Source organism: Poeciliopsis prolifica, unplaced genomic scaffold, assembly GCF_027474105.1.
Source record: "Poeciliopsis prolifica strain line A6 unplaced genomic scaffold, Auburn_PproV2 SCAFFOLD003, whole genome shotgun sequence".
Classification (NCBI taxonomy): domain Eukaryota; kingdom Metazoa; phylum Chordata; class Actinopteri; order Cyprinodontiformes; family Poeciliidae; genus Poeciliopsis; species Poeciliopsis prolifica.
This window is the reverse complement of record NW_026562378.1, coordinates 7,724,486-7,748,210: the sequence shown is the minus strand read 5'-3', so window position 1 is coordinate 7,748,210 and position 23,725 is coordinate 7,724,486. Positions and strand designations below refer to the sequence as shown.

The 23,725-nt window shown below is 40.5% G+C and overlaps 2 protein-coding genes across 2 annotated transcripts; one reads left to right on the top strand and one right to left on the bottom strand.

Annotated features, from left to right (window-relative positions):
- Nucleotides 1-281: 281 nt before the first annotated feature.
- On the top strand, nucleotides 282-17,048 carry stx18 (syntaxin 18). Its single transcript, XM_055027252.1, has 11 exons — nucleotides 282-479; nucleotides 11,065-11,132; nucleotides 13,375-13,490; nucleotides 14,101-14,178; nucleotides 14,273-14,339; nucleotides 14,447-14,538; nucleotides 15,686-15,777; nucleotides 16,021-16,079; nucleotides 16,276-16,345; nucleotides 16,450-16,530; nucleotides 16,621-17,048. The coding sequence occupies exons 1-11, from the start codon at nucleotides 282-284 to the stop codon at nucleotides 16,714-16,716; spliced, it is 1,017 nt and encodes a 338-aa protein (XP_054883227.1). The 3' UTR covers nucleotides 16,717-17,048.
- A 998-nt stretch (nucleotides 17,049-18,046) lies between these two features.
- LOC129358310 (neuronal vesicle trafficking-associated protein 1-like) lies at nucleotides 18,047-23,096 on the bottom strand. The gene is made up of 5 exons (XM_055027251.1): nucleotides 22,850-23,096; nucleotides 22,389-22,524; nucleotides 22,124-22,240; nucleotides 19,664-19,774; nucleotides 18,047-19,372 (listed from the first exon to the last, which is right to left on the bottom strand). Exons 2-5 carry the CDS (start codon nucleotides 22,515-22,517, stop codon nucleotides 19,172-19,174), a joined length of 558 nt encoding a protein of 185 aa, XP_054883226.1. The 5' UTR covers nucleotides 22,518-22,524; nucleotides 22,850-23,096; the 3' UTR covers nucleotides 18,047-19,171.
- Between the last annotated feature and the right edge of the window lie 629 nt (nucleotides 23,097-23,725).

Genomic DNA, 23,725 nt, shown 5'->3' with positions numbered 1-23,725 from the left:
AATAGTTTGAATTGTCAGATAAGCATTCTGTAGATATGGTGTATCTGTGTAAAGACTGGTGAAGACCAAAAAAATTCTTAGGGAAGAAAAATATTATATAAATTCTTCCTATCATCAAATCTCCCCAAATTATAGATCTATTTTAACATGAAATGGTTTCAATGTTCCATAAAAGACCTTTGTGATGACCAGAATTGTGTTAAAACATTTTCCAGACACCTGTTTAAAAACCTCGGGCTTTTCCTCTCTGGAGCGTCGCAGGACGATGACGTCACCGCCGGATGACGTGTCGGTTTGTTTACAGCGCTGCAGCGGCTGCCTCAGACATGGCCGTGGACATTACATTACTGTTCAAAGCCAGCGTGAAGACGGTGAAAACCAGGAACAAGGCCATCGGGGTGAACGTGGACAACGCCAAAGATGAGATTTTCAAGAAGAGCCGACCGAAGAGCGGCTTCTCGCTGAGAGCCAAGGAGGTGGTGAGTGTTTACCAGGCTAGCGTTAGCTTTAGCCTCAGTTGGAGCAAAAATAAATAAATGAAAAAACGCGACCACGGTAACGAAACCTGGTCCTGGAGCTCCGTGCAGTTATGAAGTGTGCAGAAAGACGCGCAACATTTGCTCATCGTTCAGTAAACAGAGGCGGAATCAGCGGTTTCTATTATTGAGCCTCAGCTGCGTTTCTGCACAGAAGTGGAAATGTGTTTCAGAACCATCCGAACAAATAGCAATTTAAATAGTACCATCATCTTGTCTGTAGAAAAGTGTTGGAAATTTGTGAGAAGCTGTGACTCAAAATGATAACAACAACAACAAAAAGAAATGAAATAGCAGATATTGCTATTAAACTCTCAATGAATGAATGAACATTAGTGAAATGAATTGCTCTTTCTTTAGCAAAGTTAAGTGAATGTAGCAGTCTCTTTTCAGTCAAAACATCTCATTTCTATTTTTGCAGCTACAAACAATTATATGCAGAGAAATAAAAAAATGCATTCAGCTTGCATTGTTTTTCTGAATAGCAATTTTAGATAAATCCTGAAATTAGAATGTATCTTTTTCCAGTTTTTTTTAATAGGAACACAGCTTGTGTGGATTAAAAATGTGCTGAAATTTTGACTCCAGTTCTTAAAAAACTGGAGTCAAGCAACAAACATTTCCCTACGCTAGACGTAATTCAAACGTGGGTTTGTCTGACCAATACTTGACAGCAGCAATGTTGCTGACTGGCAGTAAAGGATAGTCTATGTATATATGTATTTCTCTAAAAGACAACCTGCTACACCTAAAAATCTGTTTTTACAGCATCTTGGTTACATTTCCTGCAGCTGCAGACTTGATGATGTTAAAATACCAACGTAAAATATGAATGGAAGAGAAAAAAAGAAACTCAGTTACAGTCACTTTTTGTGTCCGTGAGAACAAGAAGGAGTAGTCATAACAAATGAGGGGAAATTAGAGCACACTAAAACTAAATAGTGCAATACTTAGTAATCCAGAAGCACTGAAATAGGTCATGCAGGTTTGAGTAGGGAATTCAGGTGTAAAGACAGCAGCCAGGAGAAAGTTGTTATCCCTCCTATAGTCTGTTTCCTGATATAAGCCACTCAGTCACTGCGAAATCATGGAAGATTTTGTTAGATTTTGCCGTGTGATTCCATAGTTTTCCCATCAAACAAAGCAGAGCAAGCTTGGACAGGGTGACAAAAACCTGTGGCGCAAACCTTGATTTTAAACAGCTCAGTAACTTTCAGGCATAATTTATCACTGGGAATAGACCAAGGAAAAACATTCAATGTCTGTTCAGAGAAAAGTTTGTTTTCTTAAAGCTGTCATCTGAACGTTTGCTTTGTAGTAGTGCTCAAATTGAGTAAAGGTGGTCACAGATATGAGGGAGTCCATGTGCATGGTTTGTGAATCTTCAGATTGGCATGTCAAAGTAACGTCCATTTGCGTGGAAGCAGTCATGTTTTCTCAGTAGAACATTTCTCAAACCATCACACAGCCTCCACTAGTTTACCACCAGTCATCCTGGTGCCATGTTTTGTCTCATGTTAGTGACACACACACATATAATCATTTTTATGATTATATGTGGTTCCATCTTCTGGTTCTATACATTCATAGAACCAGAACACGTAAGTCATCTGTCTTCCAGTTTTGAGGCTCACATGTCCAAACTTGGTGCATTTACTAATGAATAGAGATCAACATTTTAAGAACAGTAATCTATTCATCATTTTATTACTCTTATTTTGTAAGCATAAACATGGGAGAAATAGATGATAAATTCAGTAATAGCTTTCAAGTAAACATGCTTATTGCAAAGATTGTCATCCTTTTTATTCATTCTGCTCTCTTCAGATATTAACTAGCTGGGATATCTGCTCTGGAAGCCAGTTGAAGTTCAGCTGTTTTTCAGACATGCCACTTGTATCTTCCCATAAGGGATGTCAATTAAAATAATAGTCAAATTAATAAGAGTGATGGTTTTACTCCTTTAGATTGATGCCATTTTCAACAACCAGAAATGTTTCCGCACAGCCAAACTGATCCTAATTGTAAACAAAGTGCATGACCCTTCTTTCAGTTGACGTACTGACAGTTCACAGCACCAAGAGGAAGGTTGTCGCAACACTCTGTGCTACTTAGGAAAAACTCCTACTCCAAAACATACCCTGGCATCTCACTAAAAGGCCTCACAGCCGCAGCTATCCTATTTAAAATGTTAAACTTGAAAGTATGTTGTTTAAAACCTGTATTTTCCAGTGACCGGCTCATGTCTGATGCAGAAGCTGCGAAGTCGAACAGACTTTACAGCTGGGAGAGCATGAGAGAAGAAATGGCACATGGCAGCAATAACTGTAGGCATGACTTAGTCTTTATACAAGAATTTATTCTTCCCAAAGTCACATTTGTGCTTCGATTCTTTTTATTTTTGTTTTCTTAATTTATGTGCACTACCGAGCAAAAACAAGCCTCGTACAGTTGAGTGTGACCACAGCTGGTTACAGGACACACCGCCATGTTTTGACCTGCTGCAGAAAACTGAGAATTTGATTCGTTTGGAAAAATGAAGTAGACATTCTTCATCATCTGCAGTTGGCAGTAAGGGCCGCTAATCGGCAGCTGAAGGGTCTTTGGTCCTCTGCTGGTGAGAGACCTCGTCCTGAAGAAGCACTTCATGATTCCCCGGGGAGGCAGAGGCCATCTGGTCGTTCCCAGCGGCTCCGGCCTTCGCTTTGAGGGAGACGTGAGGCCAATTGCTGCAGCTCTGCGCAGCCAGGTTCTTGTTATGTTCCCTTATATTGATTTTGGAAGTGGAGTTTTAATAAAAGTGCCGCTGCTGCTGCTGCCGCTTCCAAAGAAACCTGAACCTATCCTGTGGTGCCTGGCTATTGCAGCCCCCCAACCTCTCATCCCGCTGTCTGCTCCTCGGTGTAGATACCATCTCAGATCATCTGTGGAAGGATTTTTTTGTTTTTTGTGGAAAATGCAAGTCTGGAATGTCTTGACTGCCTCAAGTTATGTCGTAGTTTTCAGCCACCTTAGCCCAGTTCTCCTGTCCGTTCTTCTCTTCACAGCCTGACATGTGCAGCTTTTTTTTTTTTTTTTGCCCGACTCGCCTCTTCCCATGCATGATTCCATAAACATGCTGCAATAACATTTTCTTTCGGCTCTCAAACAATTTTTGAGGAAAACCGATCCTCCCAAGAGCCAGTGATTAAAGGTGGAAGATCAAAACAGAGAAAATATTAAATTAGGTCCCCAGTAACAATGTTGACGGCCGGCACCTAATGCACAACAGATGTGGGTGCCCTTCAAGACATGCATAACTCTCCCACTAACTCTCTGTCCCGACTTCCCATTGGAGGCTCACCGAAATAGAAAGAAAACATAAAAGTTGACAAATACACAGTGGTCTTATGAGACTCCCTTCTTTTCTTTTTTTCCTCCCTCCACTCAAACTTTAACAGAGAAAGAAAGGAAATGTTGCTCCATTCAAAGTGATTTAAAAAAAAACCCTGTTTTGATTGGCTAATAGGAGAGCTAGTGTTAGTGTGATGAGGTTTGGTCGGGGGAATCTTTTTTACCTCGTAGGGGCCGCTGTGGAACGCTGTGATCTCCGTTTCACCGCTCACCTCGTCACTCCCCACAGCATGCTGCCCTTCTCAACTTTAAATGGACGAGGTCACTCTGAAATTGTTAAATTGGGTGTAGAAAACAGCGCGGGGCTCCCCGCTGTGCCGTCAGGATTGCCATTCCAAAATCTGCTCCTTCTCGCTGTGTTTTCTTTCGAAAGTCTGAAAAGCGAGGCCGGCAGCCAGCTCTTTAAAGTGCGCTGCGATATTATCCTCTTCCCTCTATACTAAAACAGCATACTTATACTTTCAAAATATTTTCGTTCATCTAGTTTTCTTAGCATTTTTTGAGGATGATTTAGTTTCAGATTAAATATGATGAAATTATACTTGACTCGCGAAACAACTTTTGATCGCTACGAATCTCTGAACATTAAAATTTGATTATTTTGAGGTTGATTCACACTTAGTTGTTTTAAGGAATAAGGTGACTTTTGTTTTTTGTGTTTTTTCATTAAAATTAAGAAACTAAAGTATATTTGGAAAATAGAGAAATGTGTACTACTGGCATGCCTTGTGTAAAATCATCTAATTAATCTTTCATCGCAGTGGTGTCATACTAAAAAATTACTCTTTATTTTTTACAGTCATTAAAGTGAATCTCCTTAGTGGGTCAAAAAAAATCATCCGAGCCATACATTGGCAGCTACTTTACATTAGTTTAGAAAAATATAACAAATTTTATTATAAGATGTGAGGTAAAGAGAATGAACATGACACATCTGACCAAGTCTTTGTTTTAGTGTGTGTTTTAGTTTTGAAACATATTCTCCTTTTATCAGACTCTTTAAGTTCAATTGCTAAATTGAACTTAAAGTTTGAGATTTGTAAACTAGATTATTTCAGAGCCTGTTTAATATTTTTTTTAAGTTACTTGTATAGAAAGGTATAAATTAATATTTAAATAATAATTAGTGATGACACCCTGAACAATTGCCATAAAGCAAATGACTAAATAAATGTGTAAATTGCAAATGCTTGAACAACAAGCACTTTTCTTCATTCTGTGTTTAGTTTCAAAACTTTTATTTATGTGAGGGTTTAATTACATCATGACGCGGAGGACTGTTCCTTTTAGTCACTTTAAAATGAGAAAGACAAGAGAACATGCTGCTGAAGTGAGGCAGAATAGGTGGGGAGCTTCATAATCAAAGGACCCGGACACACATTGTTGGTCATGGTAATGAGGGTCAGGACAACATTACACATATTAGCTAATGTGCCTGAGTGTCTTTACCTGGACTGCAGATGAATGTGGATGGTTGAGAGGTCAAGCTAGAAAGTTATCTTGCTATGACTATTTTGGTAAACGATATAATTATTAGTTGACTTATCATATTTGTATATAAAACCAATATAAATTGAAGTTTGAGGCATGTACTTATGGATCCTACTCGTATTTTCATTCATTATTTTTTATTTTTACAAGAATATTTAATGCTCTACAGACATACACTGTTTCAACATGTCAAGATTGGAAAATTTGGGTTTCAATTTCAAAATGTATATTTATAAAAGATTTAATAATGTTTAATAATCATCTTGTTATTTTCATTCGTCATCTGATATGAGAGTTTCGTGCATACCACGAAATGACCAAATTTCATTCACTTTAAAACTGAAACGCGTCCATACTAAATTTCTTCATCGGGTAATGCTTGCAAGAAGTGCTATGTAAGCTTTTTATATTCTTCAAATTTTGTATTTAAATGTGCTGCATGAAACTATAGCACTTCATGCTTAACTGTCAGAACATAGTTTTTTTATTTTCAGTTTTATTTATTCAGTCATCTGAAGTTAAGATAGTTTTCACCAGACTCAACGGAGAAGCTGTTTGCTGCCTTAACATTTCTGCTAATATAAGCTACATTATACCTAAACAATAATTTTTTTGTTGTGTGTATTTGTGCATATAAAATCAAAAAGAAAATATAATGTGACTCTGGTGTCTGATTACCTCAGTTACACTTGGGTAAGAAAAAAAACTATGTTCTTGAGCCTTTCTGAACACTGGATGTCTTGCTTCAGTTGTTGAGCCGATTATCATCATGCAGCACTTGATGTTTAATGGCGGGTAAAAACTGCTCAAGGAATAGATCCAGTGATATTTTATGTTAGGCTTTTACCATGATACCACCATGGCTACAAATATGCAGACTAAATAGTCATGATTAAAGCATTTTTATCCTTATCTTTCTTATATTTTAGTGCGAATCTGGACTGAAACAAGCCTAACCTAAATGCACACTCATATCACATAAATTAGTGACTGTACAGGATTCAATGTGTGTGTGCATGATTTATTTTGAAATTGTTTTGTTGCATTAAATCAGAATGACCTTAGTAAGAGTGATGTTTTCACCCCACAAATATCCTTAATAGAAAAAAAGTCCAAGCTAAATTTTTCTGTGAAAATGAGAAAAAATAGCTTCCTTTTTTTTAGTTAGCTGCACAGCAACGGGTGGGGGAGGGTCAACACTACGTGAATCTTGGTACTTTGTACCACAGAGAATACCGCAAACATGCTTTAAATGTCTCTGGCACCTCATTAACAGGACTTTAAACCCCTTTTGAAAACATTGGTGTGCCCTCAGTATTTCTACTGCTGTTACATTAGGGAGGCAACACACCACCGAGATCCAAGTTAATTTAGTTTTATATTTAGCACCAAATCACAGCAGAAGTCATTTAAGGTCACTTTTCCAACAGAGCATTTAATACAATAGTATTTGTAGCGATTGTAAAATTTTAATTTGTCAATTTTTTATATCTTCAGTTTATTTTTACTGGTACGATTGTTATAATATTGCTATTTAAAATAGGGAAGCAGCATATGCTGAAGGGTTTTTTTATTATTATTAAATATTATCACAACTTCCTAATTTTTATCCTTTACTCAGTGTTACTCTACCAAGAACAGTATGACGACAAGGCAAAACCTACGTAAAAATTTTATGTTCATTTTACAACTTGCTTTCATCTCCCAGCACTATAGATTTTGAAACAGCCAAATGTTTTAGCCAAAGTAGAATTCAACCCGTGATTTATTTATTCTTGATGCCGGAAGAAACTGATTTGTATGAACCAAGTTACTGATTTAAATCAACAGTGCCATCCGTGATCTGTTGTCCACAGTGTGTGTGTTTATGTATTGGTTGATTGTTGGAAGGTTCTGTTGAATATCTACATCAGAAACAGGTGTCAGAGACAAAACGATCGGCGGTTGTCCCAATCCAAGACTGAGGGGAAAGACGACCTTGATGCAGTGATTGGCCCTTTCTCTATTTAATGCTGAAACTGTCTGGACTTTATCAGGTTCCACATTTAGATCTGACCTTAAGTGGATCCCAAATTTCACTGTCATTTGTCAAAAATGTTGATGAAAATGTTTCTGCAACTTCTTTTTTTTTATGAATTAAACACTCCTCAGTATTATCACATTATTACAATGACATTGTGTATTTCAAAAGACCAACTTCACCACTTATAAAAACTCCGAAAACTGTAATTCTTGTAGATTGTGTTTGTATGTTCAATTGACTGAAGCCTTCTAACTGAGTACACTTGAGGAAAACAAACTGAGCCCCATTAGTGAGTCAGACATAAACATGATAATAAAGTCAACATGTGGCTCAGTCCTGAGCGCTTCTCTCTGCGAAAGCCCACGTATTTAAACCCGACATCGCATGGCGTCAGGACGGATAGCCCACGGTCAGGACACGCAGTCAGGGTCTTAAACCAAAGCAGTGCGGTCATCGCCAGATTCTGTCAGCTACCTGCCTTAAACAACAACAAAGAGCCATCCAAGCTCTTTGGAAATCTGCTTGCTAAGCCTTTCCCTTTTCTTCCTCATAATAATCCCTCCTGATGGTTTGTTTGGGCTCAGTCAGGGCTGGAGGGGAGCAGCGGGGAAGGAGAAAGTGAGGAGGTAAAGTGGGGGTCTTTGATGATGACGAGATTAGATATAGCCCGGCAGACTGTCTCCTTCTGCCTCCGCTGCAAGCCCTGCCTCACACCCACCTTTGTTGGCTGCATGCAAACACACACACGGTTACACACACTTAGTTGCACACATATATGGTGAGCTGCACGCACAAGGCCACCCCTTTCCTCATTGTTGAGGAATTACTTGCTCTTTAAGGTCTTAAGTTACAAGAGCAATTGATCCCACTGACCCCCTGCAAACCCTTGAGGTTGTGCTGGGAATCTGAGCTCCAATGTATACACACAGGAGGCTGCTCAGCCCCAAGAGCAGCAGGCTTCGAACGCCCCTGCCTTCCACACAACACATACAAAAACTCATGCACGCGCTCTGTGCTCTCTTGTTTGCGTTCTGATTCTTCAAGCTCCAACGCTGAGGATTTAGCAACCCCTGCTGGTCTGAAAGATGCTCTACGGCGCTTTGCCTTTACATCAAGAATTAGCAAAGTGCCAAGTTATAGAATAGAATAGAATATATTGATCCCCAATGGGAAATTGCTTATTTTTTGAAAGCTTCTCCATCTTAGGAAAGAAATTAAAAGTTTGTAAAATATATATACTTAAGAGTGATGAGTTCAAAATGACTAGATATAAAAAAATAAATAAATATCTAGCAATCACATGCACTATATTAATCAATAAATAAGAGCAAACATTGTTTTTAATCAATTAGCACAGACTTGGGCTTTGTAAAGCCTGATGGCAACAGGCAGAAATGACTTTCTGTGGCACTCTGGTGCACTTTGGCAAAATGAGTCTCTAGGTGAAGGTGCTCCTGTATCCGGCCAGCCAGTCATGGAGTGGGTGAGACTATTACCTGCTCACAGAAAGCATAGTTTATGTTTAAAGGTAAACTTCTCATGTCACCATGAGTTTGTATTTTATACCTAATAAAAGGCCAAATCTGTATTTAAATTCAAAAATGTGCTTTCATTGCCACATTTTGTTAAAGATATTAGCATTGAAGATTTTTCTGCTGAAATGAATAGAAATAAGCTGAAGATGACTTTGTGCTCTTCATGCTATCTCATTACTGCTTAAGATTGATCATTTCATGCCATGTTGCAGATGTCATATTAGTGTCCAAATGCATTCACCGACTCCCCAGAGCCCAACGATAATCATAGAAACTGTTGCTTTGTCTCAGTAAAAGCCAACAAAAACAAAGTTTTCACTTTGTTTACAGTTCCAGTTTTGGGGTCTTTATTAAATCCAAAATGAGCGTTATCTCTCTTTGTGATTGACTTAAAATATAACCAGCAACATCAATAGATACCACATGTTTGCATTCATTACAGATTTTCTGTTATTCTATAGAGGTTCAAATATATGCACACATATTTGGGTAGACCTCCCTTTGAAATTTACTAAGAAGTCACATGACTTTTGTCACAAATGTCTTGGCATTTGTGACAAAATGGTTATGGCAGCCCTCCTTGCCATAACCATAATCTTTAGATTCCTCCACAGATTCTTTGTCAGATTCATGTTGGGATTCTGCTTGGCCTCTCCAACAAATTAATGTTGATCCTGTATGAAGAAATATGTTGGTAAAATTAAAACACTAACTCTACATCTGTTATCTGTTATATGGGCCTGTATCTCTAACGTTTGCTTGGTGAGTTAGGAAAAATCAAAATTTTTGAGCTCATGAGCTTAAAATGTGTTATGGTACCAACTCTTGTACCATTGCTCCTCTCTACCTCGAAACTCCTCGCACAAAAGTGACCTTAAAAGACAATAAAGCAGAAAGTCGTCTGTGTAGTGCTGTCAGCCTCTTTGGTTAAACGAGTCCCCCTCTCTCATGTGCTGCGAAGAGCTACAAACCTGACAACCTGAACCATAGGAAGTGCTCTGTTCTCCTTGAACCCCCTCTGAGCTCTGTCACACTGAGCTACAATTAGCTCCTGACCTCAAGTAATGCTATTATTACAAGGATAGGTTCACCTCAGCTGCCCCTGCCTGTGTTAACATGCTACATGCTCCCCCCCACCCCGTCGCAGAGCCTTACATCACTGTTATCTTTCCAAGCAGACAAATTCGTTAACCCTGCTTGTCTCCTTCTCTCCAGATTGGGAATAGCGTTTTCTTTACCCGGACGTCAGCTTTCATAAATCCGCTCAGTGTCGGCGTGTCGTGAGGAATGTTCAGAGCCGCCATTAAAAGCGGGTGCCAGGTTACTTCTAGCAGCCAGGGCAATTTCATAATTGAGGTTGTTAGAGTGAGAAGGCTGAAGGCTGAAGACAGCGTCGTCGCGCTGTCCAAACACCACCCCCTCTGCCGCTTCTGTGGCCGCTGTCACAGTCAAACTCATTGTGTCATTTTTCAATCCAGGGCTTGTCTGAGCTCTGTCGTATTCTGGACCCAACAGAGCCCACTGTGTGTGCATTCACACCCACTCTCACCCTGGCAGCGGAGCCCTGCGGACGGGGGGAAGCAATTTGGTCTGTTTTAATATTTGACCAAATTGCAACAGCAAACATTGGAGCGCACCAAGTTTCCTCTGGTTTTGCCTGAGCACACGCACATACACAAACCCAGACATTTCGCCTATGATAAATGGATCATAATTTTAATGCTTATTAGAGATCGCTCTGTCAGTGCTGTGTGCGCAGAGGCTCATGTTTTTATTTATGAGAGCTGTTAATTGAGGAGATTGCTGGTTTGAGTTTTTTTTATGCACGTAAATTGATGAGTTGCTGTAAGTAAATATTGAAAAGTCAAACAGACGTCAGATCTACTGAATTAGTCTATCTGTCAGATCCAGTGTATATATACTGAATGATACTTTACTCTGGCTCTGTCTGAATGTAACGGAGAAATTTAGTTTCCTTTTGGATGAATGAATCGCCTTCTGAAACAAATTTGTACACAGGTCAAAGAGTCTTATTGGCACAGTGGACCCAGGTCTGTTAATGCGTCTTTTCACTTTGTCTTGGCAGATAACGAACATCACGAAGCTCAAAGACTTTCTGCTACAGCACCGAAAAGACTACGTGAGCGCCGGAAGGTAAGCTTCTCCAGACAATTAGAGTAACTCGGAGCAGACCAGATGAAAAATATCATGTTCAATTAAAACCAGATGTTTACAGTCACCGCACAAAATAGCTGTTTGTTTGTTTTTCTACACTGTTTGGCATTAATCCAGACCAAAGTGCTTCAATTCGGTCAGGATAACGACGACCTAAGCATTTCTATTTCCATCTATGATAAATGTCAGAAGAATAAAGGAGAGAATTTTTTTTTTGCTTTGAAGTTCGAATTCAAAATTCAAAATTACATTTTTAATCCCAAAGGAAAATTATGTGTTTAATTTAAAAACATAAAAACAAAAGAAAAGGTTAAAAATTTTATTTTTCTTCTTTAATATTTAATAGAATTCCATTTTAAATAGTTTTGGGTCTTTTCCACAAGTTCCTGCTGTAGTTTGCTGGAACATGGCAGAACAGCTGCAACCAGTCAGACTTGTTTGCTCAAACACATCTTTTCATCTTGGCCCACAAATTTTCTAGAATGATGGCCGCTCCAAGACACTGACTGTGCTGTCCTCCAGTTTCGTTGTGACTAAGTCTAACGAAGCTTTGACTCCACGTTTGGTGTCTTCAGATCACTATTTCCACATAAGTTTCTCCGTGATGTCATCTCTTTTGTGAAGAGCACCGATCCCTCCTGCAGCAAAACCTCTTCATAGCGTGACGCTACAACTCTAGCACTTTACAGTTGGCTTGCGTTTGTCAGGCGTCCCACTTATTTAGATGTGACGGTCATCACGGACAAACCTTGTAATTAATCACACGATTAATTACAGTATTCTGGCATGAAATAGAAATAATTTTGGGAATCCTTTCTGATTTTTGAAGTCAGCCAATGAGAAGAAAAGGTATGTTTATGTAAATAAATCTGTATGCTTTCTGTATATGTGTGAGTGTGTGTGCGTGCGTGTGTGGGTGCGTGCGTGTGCGTGTGTGTGTATGTGCGCTGATGGCAGTGAGTTCTGGCGAAAGGTCAGCAGCATGTAGGGTGGTCTGCTGTGGCAGGCTCCAGTCTAATTGTCTGGAATAATTGAGCTTCAACCAAGTGTAGAGCAAATCACGCCCAGGGACTAATCCGGCCTTTCCTTTGCTCAAAAGCTTTCTGGGGGTTTTTTATGCTGCCGTTGTGTCTGTGGGCGTGGAGATTAGCCCAAATTTAAGGGATTGTTTGACAAATTCTCAGCCAAAAAACATCAACAGAAATATTGAGAACGATAAATGGCTTTGGTGCAGGATCATTCAGCAGTCGTTTGTTTCTTTAGTGTCCAGCCACTAACTATTACTTGATTTAAATGTATGTTTTTCTCTAAAACAGTAAAGCCCCTCTGAGCTTTGTCACATTGACCGTTGTCAGGAGGCATTTTGAGAAAAAAACTAACTTCAGGTAGATAAGGTCATTTTTATTTCTATAGCGCATTTTCAGGAGCCAGGCAGTTCAAAGTGCTTTACATGAGTTAGAAGGAAATACAACAAAACGACAAACCAAAGGAGATCGCAAAAGAAGAAAAAAAGGAAATCAAAAAAGCATAACCCCATGCTTAACAATAAATAGTCTGTGATTTATGAACTAAATTTATAAACTAAAATGAAGCAACATGCTTAACGTTCTTTACACTGCAAACATCAACATTATTTTTCAGTCTTTGACCTTCTCTTATTTTTCTGTTGTAAATATTAGCCTTGCTTTCTCGTGTCCATTAAGGCAGCAGGCGGTAGCAATAACAACCCTGTAGAGCGCCCTCTTCTGGACAAAAACATAATGCCATAAAAGATTTATTACAGTTGCGATTGTACCATAATTTTACTTCCAATCAAATTGTTATGATATAGCCATTAAACCTTTCCCCAAAATATAATAAATGTTGCAATGCTACACAACAAAACACGAGGGAATTAGTCTTTAACCTTGTGTTATTTATTGTGTGGTTTAAAAAGCACAAATCCAACAGAAGGTGACATTAATCAAATAAAACAGCTGTTTCCTGATATTTGAACTTTTGAGCTTTTTCTGCTTATCAAAAATATATCTGTATGTTTCTATTGTAGGCCATTAATATATTCATAGTCAAATTCAAATGCTTAAGTTACCTTTTGGGTGAACATGAATTTACTGCGATGCTGGAGGCACAGTGAATGGGTGGAGTTTTGTTTTCGTAGGGGACAGTTAGTCAATGAAATGATTTAACTGCTTTATTAAACACGCTTTGTTTTCCATTCCAGTCTCATCTCTACAGACCACAGCCGTATGACCGACAGCGAGCGAGACCAGATTGACCAGGACGCTCAGACCTTCATGAGGACCTGCTCTGAAGCCATCAAGCAGCTACGCAGTGAAGGTCTCTGTTGGAGTCACTTCATCTACATCACTGCTGTCCGTCTCTTATAACATCGTGTGACAAAAAAAAAAAAACGACACCCTTCAACATACATAGGCGTATTTCATAAGGAATTTTAGAAAAATGTCTTGCATGTAAATATAAATAAAGAGGAAAAGTTGAGATGTGCAAGGAGGATCTGTTTGCTGTCAGACCTCACAATTATCAGAACTCGAGAATGAAAGGCACGTTTGACCCAAACCAAGAAAATCACCTCATGCCAACTCAGAAGCCTGGAGGTGGAAGTGTCATGGTTTGACCCAAGACCTGTTAGTGAGTCCACAGAACGCTGAGTGCACGTTAAGGAACAAGAAATCAAGAGTCAAGCAGATGTTGCTCCTAGTGAACGTGGTTGGAGATGCAAGACACTTTTGCCGTCTGAATGTTTTTCGTAGTGCACCTTCATTTAAATCACTTTCTTTTCCAGAGGAAAAAAGAAACATAGGATTGGACAATATTTAATATTGAATCCCAGTTGTTTTTCACATGGCTGTTACATGCAGGGATCGTTGCTGAAAAGTTCCTGCGTCTCTGTGTCTGTGAATAAACGTTGAACTGCTTTCATCCACAGTGGAGAAGCAGGCGGCATCAGCTCAGATCAAGGAACACAGGGCGGCAGTGCTGGATCTCATTGATATGTATCTGAGAGGTAATTTTCTGCTTTATTGTTTCATGGCTCATCTGTATGCACCGAACCTGAGTACACGCACATCTTTATGATGTGTTTTGCGTTTGGATTTAAGGGGTGTGCAAGCTGTACTCTGAGCAGAGGGCCATTAGAGTCAAACGATTGGTGGACAAGAAGAGACTGTGAGCATCTGCCCGCTTCATTCAAACATTTCTCCCACACTTTGTCGTGGGATTGCGGTTATTCTTGGTGCATTCAAGTAAGTGCGGGCGATGTGTACTGGTTTCAGATCGAGGCTGGCACCAGAACATCCCGGTAAAGTGGAGAAAACCGTGGTGGAGGAGCCTGCAGAGGAGAAAGTTGTAAAGGAGGAAAGTCCTGGTAAGACTGAGAAGCCGAGTGAAAACAAAAAACCCATCTAAGGCAGAGAGGCCTTCTCAAACGAAAAAGTGAATGACACAATCAAGCAGAGAGAAGCAAAGTTTTGATATTCCTACATAGTGGTCGCTACAGTGGACCGCCGTCTAAAAGCCATTTTCTTGAGGTCTTTTATGTTATAAATGCATATATAAAAGAGAAATTCACTTGGTTCTGTTGTATCTTTTCAGAACGGACAAAAACCAAACTATTTATTGATTTAAATGCAGAAAGAATATCTTTTTACATATCCAATAATCAGCATCTCAGCTTTAAGCCACATTTTATAGAATCCAGTGACATTGATCGTCACACTACTCATCAAATGCTCCAACCAGATCCAAAAAAGGTTTTGCGTTTTTAATGTTTGCTATTTTAAAGACGCATCATATCTCTCTGCTATGTGTGGGGCAGCAGGACAAAAGGTTTTGCCAAGCAAATGAGGGACAGCTGTGGAGTCAGAATCACATGACTGAAAAATACAAAGTTTGCACCAACAAGGATTCATTTGGTTTACACAGAAGTAACTTATTCTGCTTTTGAAATGTTTAATGTTTTGTTTGATATAGAATCTCATGTTGTTTATGTTTTTAGCACTAGATAAATTCAGACAATAAAAGGCAACTATGATAATTCTTCACAAAAAATATGACAATTATGAAACTGTTTTCAAGCATTCAGCACATAAAGGCAATTAGAATATGACTGAAAAGTTCCTTTGTTAATACAAAGTTACATCCTTAATAAAAGAGTAATTTATTTAAGTATTTAACTTAAGTGTTGTCGGTTTAGTGTCAACACTGCTCCATATTGTGGAAAATATTCTGAAACGCTGAATTTGGGGTCTTTATTCGCTGCAAAACATTTGTATCAGCATTAATAGAATTAAACCCCGGAAATAAATCACTGTATGTAATAAATCTGTGTTGTTGATTTTCTGATCGACTTTGATTTCTACTTCAAATTTACCACAAAAATGGGAGCTTGAAATGCATTTTTTTGTTAATTGATAGAAAATGTTATCATTTCTAAAACTGAAACTGCTGTGGCTTTTGAGTCCAGTTTTATTCAGTTGTAGCTTTTTAACTGATCCTTTTCATCTTTGTTGTAGAGAAAAACGTCTCAGAAGTTCAGGACAGCTCCTTCAACCTGTGGGAGGAGGGCCGGGTGGAGGACGAGCTTTCCCCGGAGGAGATCCAGATGGTGGGCAGCATGAAGGCTGAAAACATTGACTGAACAATATGAATCAGCTCTCTGATATAAAAGAAAAAAATAGTTCATTCCTAAAATTTAAACTTTTAGAACTTTGGGGAAACGTCTTATTTTTTTTCATTGTAAAAGTAGTTATTCGACTGGTTTGAGGGTTTTAACATCAGATAATGTGTCACGTCTCAATTTCATTCGTCCTGAATTGATTTGAAACATTTAAACGTGTCTATATTCCAGTTTGAACAGGAGAACCAGAAACTGGTCAGTGAAATGAACAACCTGGTGGATGAAGTGAGGTGAGTTTATTGTGGTGAAAATAACTGTGACAGTGAGGCTTTTAGTTGTTGTTCAAACCTCAGCTAAGGTGATCTATAATGGAATGAAGCTGCTTAACCCTGAAGTTAAAAGAAGCCATTGAAGACGAGATAATGTTTGATTTATACAGTATGTTTCCATGATCATTCCTGATGTTTTACTTTTTGAACCTACCAGGCAAATTGAAGGGAAAGTGGTGGAGATCTCACGTCTTCAGGAGATCTTTGCTGAAAAAGTGCTCCAACAGGTAAGACGACCTCCTTCTGATCCCTCCGTTTCTGTCACTCCAAATTCTGCGCTTCGATTTGCGCCGGTGCAAAAGCGTGCTGTCCGCTTGACTTTGTGAAACAGGAAACCGACATAGACAACATTCACCAGCTGGTCGTGGGAGCAACAGAGAACGTCAAAGAAGGCAATGAGGATATTCGAGAGGTAGGTAAAAGTATCCACTATATGTTGGCTTTGTGTGTTTGGAAGAAAACAGCTAGTGGAACTTTTTTGTTTGTTTGTTTGTTTTCCAAGGCAATCAAAAACAATGCTGGCTTTCGAGTGTGGATCCTCTTCTTCCTCGTCATGTGCTCCTTCTCGCTCTTGTTTCTGGACTGGTACGACGGTTAACAGCGCTCCCTCGAAGGACTGCACTGGACTGTTTAAAGCCTTAGGAAGCAACATTTGGACTGAAGGCGCGGCTCGCTGTGCTGCAGATTGTGTTTTTCCCGTGACGATCGTCTTCAAGTGCGTTCGTCCCTGATGCAGATCTGTGAATCTGGGGTCTGATGGATGAGTGGACAAAACTTGGTATCCAGCTGAAAATGGGATTCAGAGGATCGACTACCAGTCTCATTCTACCACTAAAAGTGATAAACGTTCGACTGCACCTGGTGTTTTCCTGAACTCTTGCCACATAATGGGAAATATCCTTTAAATTAAAAAAAAATGATCGACTCAAATTCAATCGACTCAAATATTTTTTGTGAAAATTGACACCTTAATTTGGATTTTGATTATTTTTAGCAAGGTAGCAAGTTTAGTAACTTAGGCTGGAATTTCAGGAGGATGAAGATCTGCAGAAAGCCACCGTGTGTCGCTGTTTCCTCAGCTAACAAGGAGTACCTGTTGAGAGTTGCGGCATGCTAATTTTGCTAATCTGTAAACATTTATAGACTATCAGATCACAGAGTTAAGTTCAGTTCCAGATATCTGTTGACCTGCTTTAACCATCTCAAAAACAGTTTTGTTTTTTTTTAATCGTCTGTTTGTGATCATTGTCCTGCTGAAAAGTCCCAAACTGTCACCTTTAAATGGGAAGGAAAGAGTTGAGGATGTTGAAAATAACCCAGGAATCGCTAAGATTTCTGTTTGCATCAAACTGGAAGATGCTGGATCACCAGTGCATCATGCTGGGCATCTGTGTCTCTGTCAGCGCTTGTGGCTGTCACACAAATCGAAATCATTTTCTAATTACAAATTAGTAAAACGTGTGTACCTGTCGAATCCACAATGTCCAGCCAGCAGCACGAAGTCATTGACTTTGCAACACTCTCTCCTCCTAATCAAGCTCTACTAGTGTTGCTGCATTGAGTCAGGAAGGGGGACCAGCTTCAAAACTCTTCAACTTCACCTCGAATCGACACCTGAGCTGGTGAAACTCGATGTCCCATCAGGACAAATTTCCTGAACATCAAACCCGGCATAAAACCAGGGCGACATCTGAACTGATCCTGACCTAAACCCTGCCGGAAATCAATACAATACCCTTAAAAAAAACAAGACCATGGCAGACTATCTTACTAGCAACACACAATAGTAAAGACCACTGGCGTACATTTCATTACATCCCTCCGCGGATCCACTAAAGAGACAAGTTCAAACACACCGGCTGAGCTGAAAATGTTTCACCAGAGTGATTTCAGTCGTTTCTTTAATCTTTAAACATCCAGGCGTCAGCTTGAAATGACAGCACTTTATTTCGTTTGTTCGTTTTAACATTTTCATGTGGCAAATGCACTTTAATTGTAGTCATCACATTGCTTGGAAGAAAGAAAACAAAAAAAAGGTACATTTATCGGGACGGTTCGAGTTAAATGGCAAATACAGAGAGGAGAAAGGAAAGGCAACAGGACAAGCCACTAGGTTCAGATTGTTCCACTACATCAGGCTAAAACTAGTTTCTGGCGGCTGCGAACCGCCGACTGTGGTGACATTAATCAAAGCAAAGCGCCACACAATACAGTGTCTTCACTTGCAAAAGTAAAAACTATAATATTAAAAAAAAACATTCAGTACAACAGCATTAAAGTTGTGCTATGAAAAGCAAGTAGTTAAGGTACACAATAAGCCAGCAAAGAAAAGCGTCTGCTGTCCATGTAAAGTGGGAACAATCATTAAGAAGTCCATATAAGAGGACTCAAAACAACACAGTTTAAAATATTTCTTTTGCTGGTACATTTCTGTTTAGGTCAAGGCTTAACGTTTCACAATATCATGACATTAAAATGTTTCTGCACGGATACAATCGATGGGGGGGCTAGAAAGAGGGGGACAGAACCGGCACTAAGTTCGTGAGAAGAACAGAACGGAGGCGTGAAAAGCTGTCGTCGGTGCTCAAAAAACGAGATCCGAAGCGAACCGGTCGCCGCTGGAGTCGAGTCGTGCGTGCATGTGCGCTCGGACAGGCGATGCAGACGCAGAATGGCTCGCGACCTCAGTACTAAAGTGAGTTTCTTCATATGGGTGTGTATGTACAAAGACGGTGCGCGTGTTTCTTCGATGTCAACCACTCCGTTTCGTCGCGTCAATAAATAAGCGACGTATGCAATTCGAACAAATCGTGAATCCGCCAAACCGAGCCTCGCCGTGCTGACGACGTGCTCTGAACCTCCACAGATTTCCACATGACCAAAACTACATCAACAAGGCAGCATAGCACCTCAGGGAAGATAATATGGGTTTTTGTTTGTTTGTTTGTTTGTTTTGTTTTTCATCCACAGGATTCACGGTTTGCTTGAATGGCGCAGTCGTTTATTTTTTTTTCTGCAGCAAAGGCGCGAGGCCACCTGATCCCAGGGAGATTTTAGGCCAGCTTCTGGGCGGTCTCCATCTCCTGCTCGGTCACCTTCTCCTCAGACATGATGGTCACCCACGGAGAAACCGACCGAGTGATCGTCTGCTTGGCCATGTTGTAGCGGTTGATGAGGGTGAAGAGGCGCCCGCGGCCCCCGGGGCCCTGGGGGGGGTAGTTGCCGTAGAGCCCGGTGGGCATGCAGTGGCCTTGCTGCTCCGGGAGGAGGCAACACGACACGTCGAGTTACGATGGGCACACAAACATCAAAAGCAACAGAATATGCAAAGATTAAGCTATGAATCACTGCGACTATCTAAAGATACATGAGAGGAAAGGCCAATGTTAGTGAAACAAAAAAAGCCTCTGCCAGGCTGCAAAGCAAAACTCAGCCTCCACCAAAAAGGCTTGCCACACCAACTTTGAATTATAATTCAACAACAATGTTCTCTTCGAGTTCAGATATTAAGCATTTACGCAGAAGGAAGGTGGTGAACTTTTTACCACGTAAACGAAGCTGTCAGGACACGGCTGGTCGTACTGGTAGAGCTTGTAGACGACCAGGAACCCCACACACACCAGGAAGGCCAGGGCGCAGATCACCAGCAGGGTCACCTGAAGGCGATAGAAACGCCCCCATGAGAGCAGATAATGGTAACTTGAACCAGTGAAGAGCAGGACGCGTACGAAATCGGAGCAACAGAGGAATAAACATATCATCTGGTGTGAATGCTGCAAGTAATGAAACCTTGTGCCGACCTGTGTGAATGCAGCTTGTAGTGTAAAAAAGGTTACAAAAACTTTATAAATACACTTTTTTATAACTTTGCTAATTCCTGTTTTCCATTTAAAACGTCTTTTAGTTCCTGTTTTTACAAATTTCTTTAGTTTCTTCTTTTCAGAGGAAATGACCGTCAGTGCAACCGACTCACCCACAGTTTGCTCATTTTTAAAAAGGGAAAGTTTCAACCTGTGGCTTGATTGATCAATTGAATCATTATACAAAACAGCACGAATTCCAACTTTTAGAAATGATCCAAATGACAATTATTAAGGGACTTATACTCTCATAAATGACTTACTTGGGTTATTCCAGCAAATATTGTGCTTGCTTAACAAATCAGAGGTCTTTTTTTTGTTCTTTTGTTAAAATCATTGTCGTCAGTACATTTATTGTGCCGAGAAATTAATTTTAGTGAGAATTGGTCTGAGCAGAAGAAGAGATCCTCCACGTTTCTTGTTTTGAACTTTCATTCTTTTCCACACTCCGATTTCTTACGCAAACTTAGATGTTTCAAAATCCGCACCAAAATTGATATGTTGAACAAAGACTAAGTAGAGGTTTGGTAGAAATTCTTGAATTTGTAATCTGTGATATTTTATCCTGCGTCTACTAATTGCCATTGTGTTGTATTGTTTCACATCTAAACCAGATCTGGTGCAGCAGCTGCATCGGGACAAATATCAGTCAAGCATGTTTTTATATATAAACATATTTTCTCCACAGATATTAACAACTGATGTCAATATTTTAAATGATTTTCTTTGGCCTTTCAATCAGTGCTACTTCCAGTTGTATGCTTCTTTTTTATGTGAAAGGTTAAATAGGAAAGCAGTGTTTAATGAAACACTGATGGAAAAATCATACATTCTGATGTATGTTCATGGGATTTTATGTGACAGACCAGCAAAAAGTACAGCAGAACTAGTAAGTGAAGTGAAAACGAGTGCCTGACAATAATACATGGCTTTAATTGTCGCATGAAAATCTGAAAAGTGTGGCATGATCCACAGCAGGGGAAACAGAGTGCTCTCTGATTGGACGAGACCAAAATCCAGACTCCAAAAATGAAACAAAGTTTAAAACCGGGCCAGATTTCTCTTTCACTTTTTTTCATGACGTTTGACAAAATGTGAAATTCACTGTACTGGTAACAAACCGGCTGGAGCTCCAGCACAATAATGTGTGTAGTAATTCCACCAGCATGAAGCTCTTGTGGCCATCTGCGAGGCTGAACTGTCGATTCTCAGGAGAGTTACGCAACAGCTACTGGCGATTCAGAGTAGGGAGAGCGGGATGGCAGAGGATGTGGGAGAAATGGTGCTTTTCGTGCCAGATATCTGTTTAAGCCATTTTTTATTAGCCAGTATAAACGGGCATGCTACGTATACTGCTACATGCTTGCAAAGAAAAAAAATGAAGCCAACAAATGGTGGTTTCAGGATTGTTGGATGTTTTTTTTCTTTCTTTCTTTCTCTTTCTATTTCCCTAACAGAACATCCTATGCAGATGCTCAGTGTTTCCTGCCTTTTATCTGTCTGATCAAATCCTAAGGTTGCGAAGCGGAGCAGACGGCACACAAAGTGAAGCAACAGGAGCCTGTCTGCGATGAAAGGGCCTGCTGTTCTCTGAGACAGGGATGCGTCTCTCCTTCTCCCAGATATCTGCGGCTCAAACCTTCATAAAGGAAGCTCGACGTTCCTGGCAGAGCTGGTGTCCTCCTGTTGATCCTGAACGTGGAGACAAAGGAGGGAACCCCGTATGCAGACCCCCCAACCGCCTGTGCAGGTTCAGCCCAACTCGACCTGTTTTCTCATGTTTCTTTCCCAGACTAAAATAACACGCAGGAATCATTAGGTGTGAACGGTGCAGATAGAGGAAGGGGAGGTGGGAGAGAAGTGGAGGCCATCTCCATGGCAGCAGCTGAATTAATGAGAGCCTCAGGGCGGGGTTAAGTGAATCATTATGCATTATGGCTCCCTGTGTCACAATACAACATGAGGACATTGAGAGGAGTGGGGCTTAGAGGGGGGGGGGGGTGCCTGAACCGAGGAACTTGAGGTGGACAGAGGAAAGTGACAGATGCCCCGTGCAGGAGGGGACAGACGAACCGTCCTCCAACACATGAGGCTGTGGGAGGGTGAGGGATTTGGGAAATGAGGGAGGAGAATCATGGGTCTTACTTTGAGCCGCTCGGAGACACCCTCGATGATGCTTATTGAGAACTCTGCAATTTTAGGGGACCGTAGCTTTCCCTTCTTGCTCTCACCGTCATACTCTGCCTTTGTCTTCACAACCACCTGGTTATAACACACACACACACACACACACACGCACACACACAGCAGCAGCTTTAAATGATCTCGTGAGGAAGCAAGGATATTCAATTTTAATAGAATTTTTTTTGTTGTTGTTCTTTAAATCAGCTAATGAAATCAGAAATCTCACCTTATCGGATGGGGGGAACTGCAGCTGGCTGGCATCTAGCGGTGTGATGAGAGGGATGGTGTCAAATCCATCCTCAGATGCCTCCTTCCCGTTGCTTTTCTCGGCGAAATTGTTCCCCAGTTTCACCATTTTTGCCCTGCACAGAAAAGGGTGTAAATAAGCGCTTGGTGACGCTAAAAATGAAGGCGTCGTTGTTAGTGACGCCCCGTGTGTGCGTGCGTGTGTGTGTGTGCGTGCGCGTGCGTGTGTGTGCGTGTGTGGCTCTGGGGATAATTTATGGAGAAACATATGGATGAAACGATTTGCATGATGTCAGGCGCTCTGTGAGCCAGGAGGTGGGAGATTAACCAAAGCGCACGAGAGGAGAGGAAACTGACTGCATCATGATTTGTTATAATTTACATTTTTTTAAAAAAGAATAAACGTCCACATGCTTTTCTTTCCTGCATGCAAGCACTCACCAGCTCTGCCGAGTCGCGTTATGAACCAGTGCGCTTCCTCCCTGGATGGCTCGGCTTTTCTTGTTCCAGCCTTGCTGCGTGTGCGTGTTTTCTTAGATGTGACGCAGCCGATTTGCGCGGAGCTGGTGTGCAATATGGCCAGCTGCGTTTGTGCGTCGTCCCCCCTTCCTACTACTCCTCCTCCTCCTTCGCACCCTTCCTCCCGAGCTGCTGGATGCTGCTGCTGCTGCTGCTGGCGTCTGGCCGCACTACAAGTGATGTAACGTCCATCCATCCATGCGCACACATGCTGCAGTCAGGGGGGGGCAGCTGGAGCCCATCAACAGCCGACACTGGCTGCTGAATGTGCGATGAGTTTCTGGCATATAGGACATGCGTGCTTCTTAAAGGATTTAGTGTTTGAGAACATGGGAACAACAGAAATGACTGTTTGTTTGTTGTTTGTCAGTATTGTTTCGTGCAAGCACGGCAAACGGATAATGTGCGAAAAGGACTTGAAATAAATCCACGTCCTGTTGCAGTGCAATGATGTCACTCTAAGAAATGTTTTTGATCATTCAGTTTCAGTTAATTTTTTAATGCATTACTTGTTATTTTCTGTTTCCTTGGAGTATAAATATGTTGGGGGTTTTTTAGCCCTGTTGTTGTTGTTGTTGTTGTTGTTGTTGTTGTTTTCACCACAGACTGTGAGCAGGATGGCTACTGGGAAGTCTCGGATTCACAACGTCTCCATATACCATTAGATGCTATCTATATGCCAGCCTGTTTACTGAAACAGTTTCTTTATATAAACTTGTGGAGCATAGTTTTGCTCTCATAACTTGAATAAACAATATGTTTTTGTTTTTACAAATTTGTTAAAACTATATGTTCTGA

What these genes read in the sequence shown, in the direction of transcription:
- LOC129358310 (XM_055027251.1), bottom strand. Translation starts at nt 22,517, where the DNA reads ATGGTGAAACTGGGGAACAATTTCGCCGAGAAAAGCAACGGGAAGGAG. An exon ending in GTGTCTCCGAGCGGCTCAAA is followed by an intron (nt 19,775 to 22,123) that starts GTAAGACCCATG and finishes TATCGCCTTCAG; the next exon opens with GTGACCCTGCTGGTGATCTG. An exon ending in CTGACAGCTTCGTTTACGTG is followed by an intron (nt 19,373 to 19,663) that starts GTAAAAAGTTCA and finishes CTCCCGGAGCAG; the next exon opens with CAAGGCCACTGCATGCCCAC.
- stx18 (XM_055027252.1), top strand. Translation starts at nt 282, where the DNA reads ATGACGTGTCGGTTTGTTTACAGCGCTGCAGCGGCTGCCTCAGACATG. An exon ending in CGCTGAGAGCCAAGGAGGTG is followed by an intron (nt 480 to 11,064) that starts GTGAGTGTTTAC and finishes TTGTCTTGGCAG; the next exon opens with ATAACGAACATCACGAAGCT. An exon ending in CATTGATATGTATCTGAGAG is followed by an intron (nt 14,179 to 14,272) that starts GTAATTTTCTGC and finishes TTTGGATTTAAG; the next exon opens with GGGTGTGCAAGCTGTACTCT.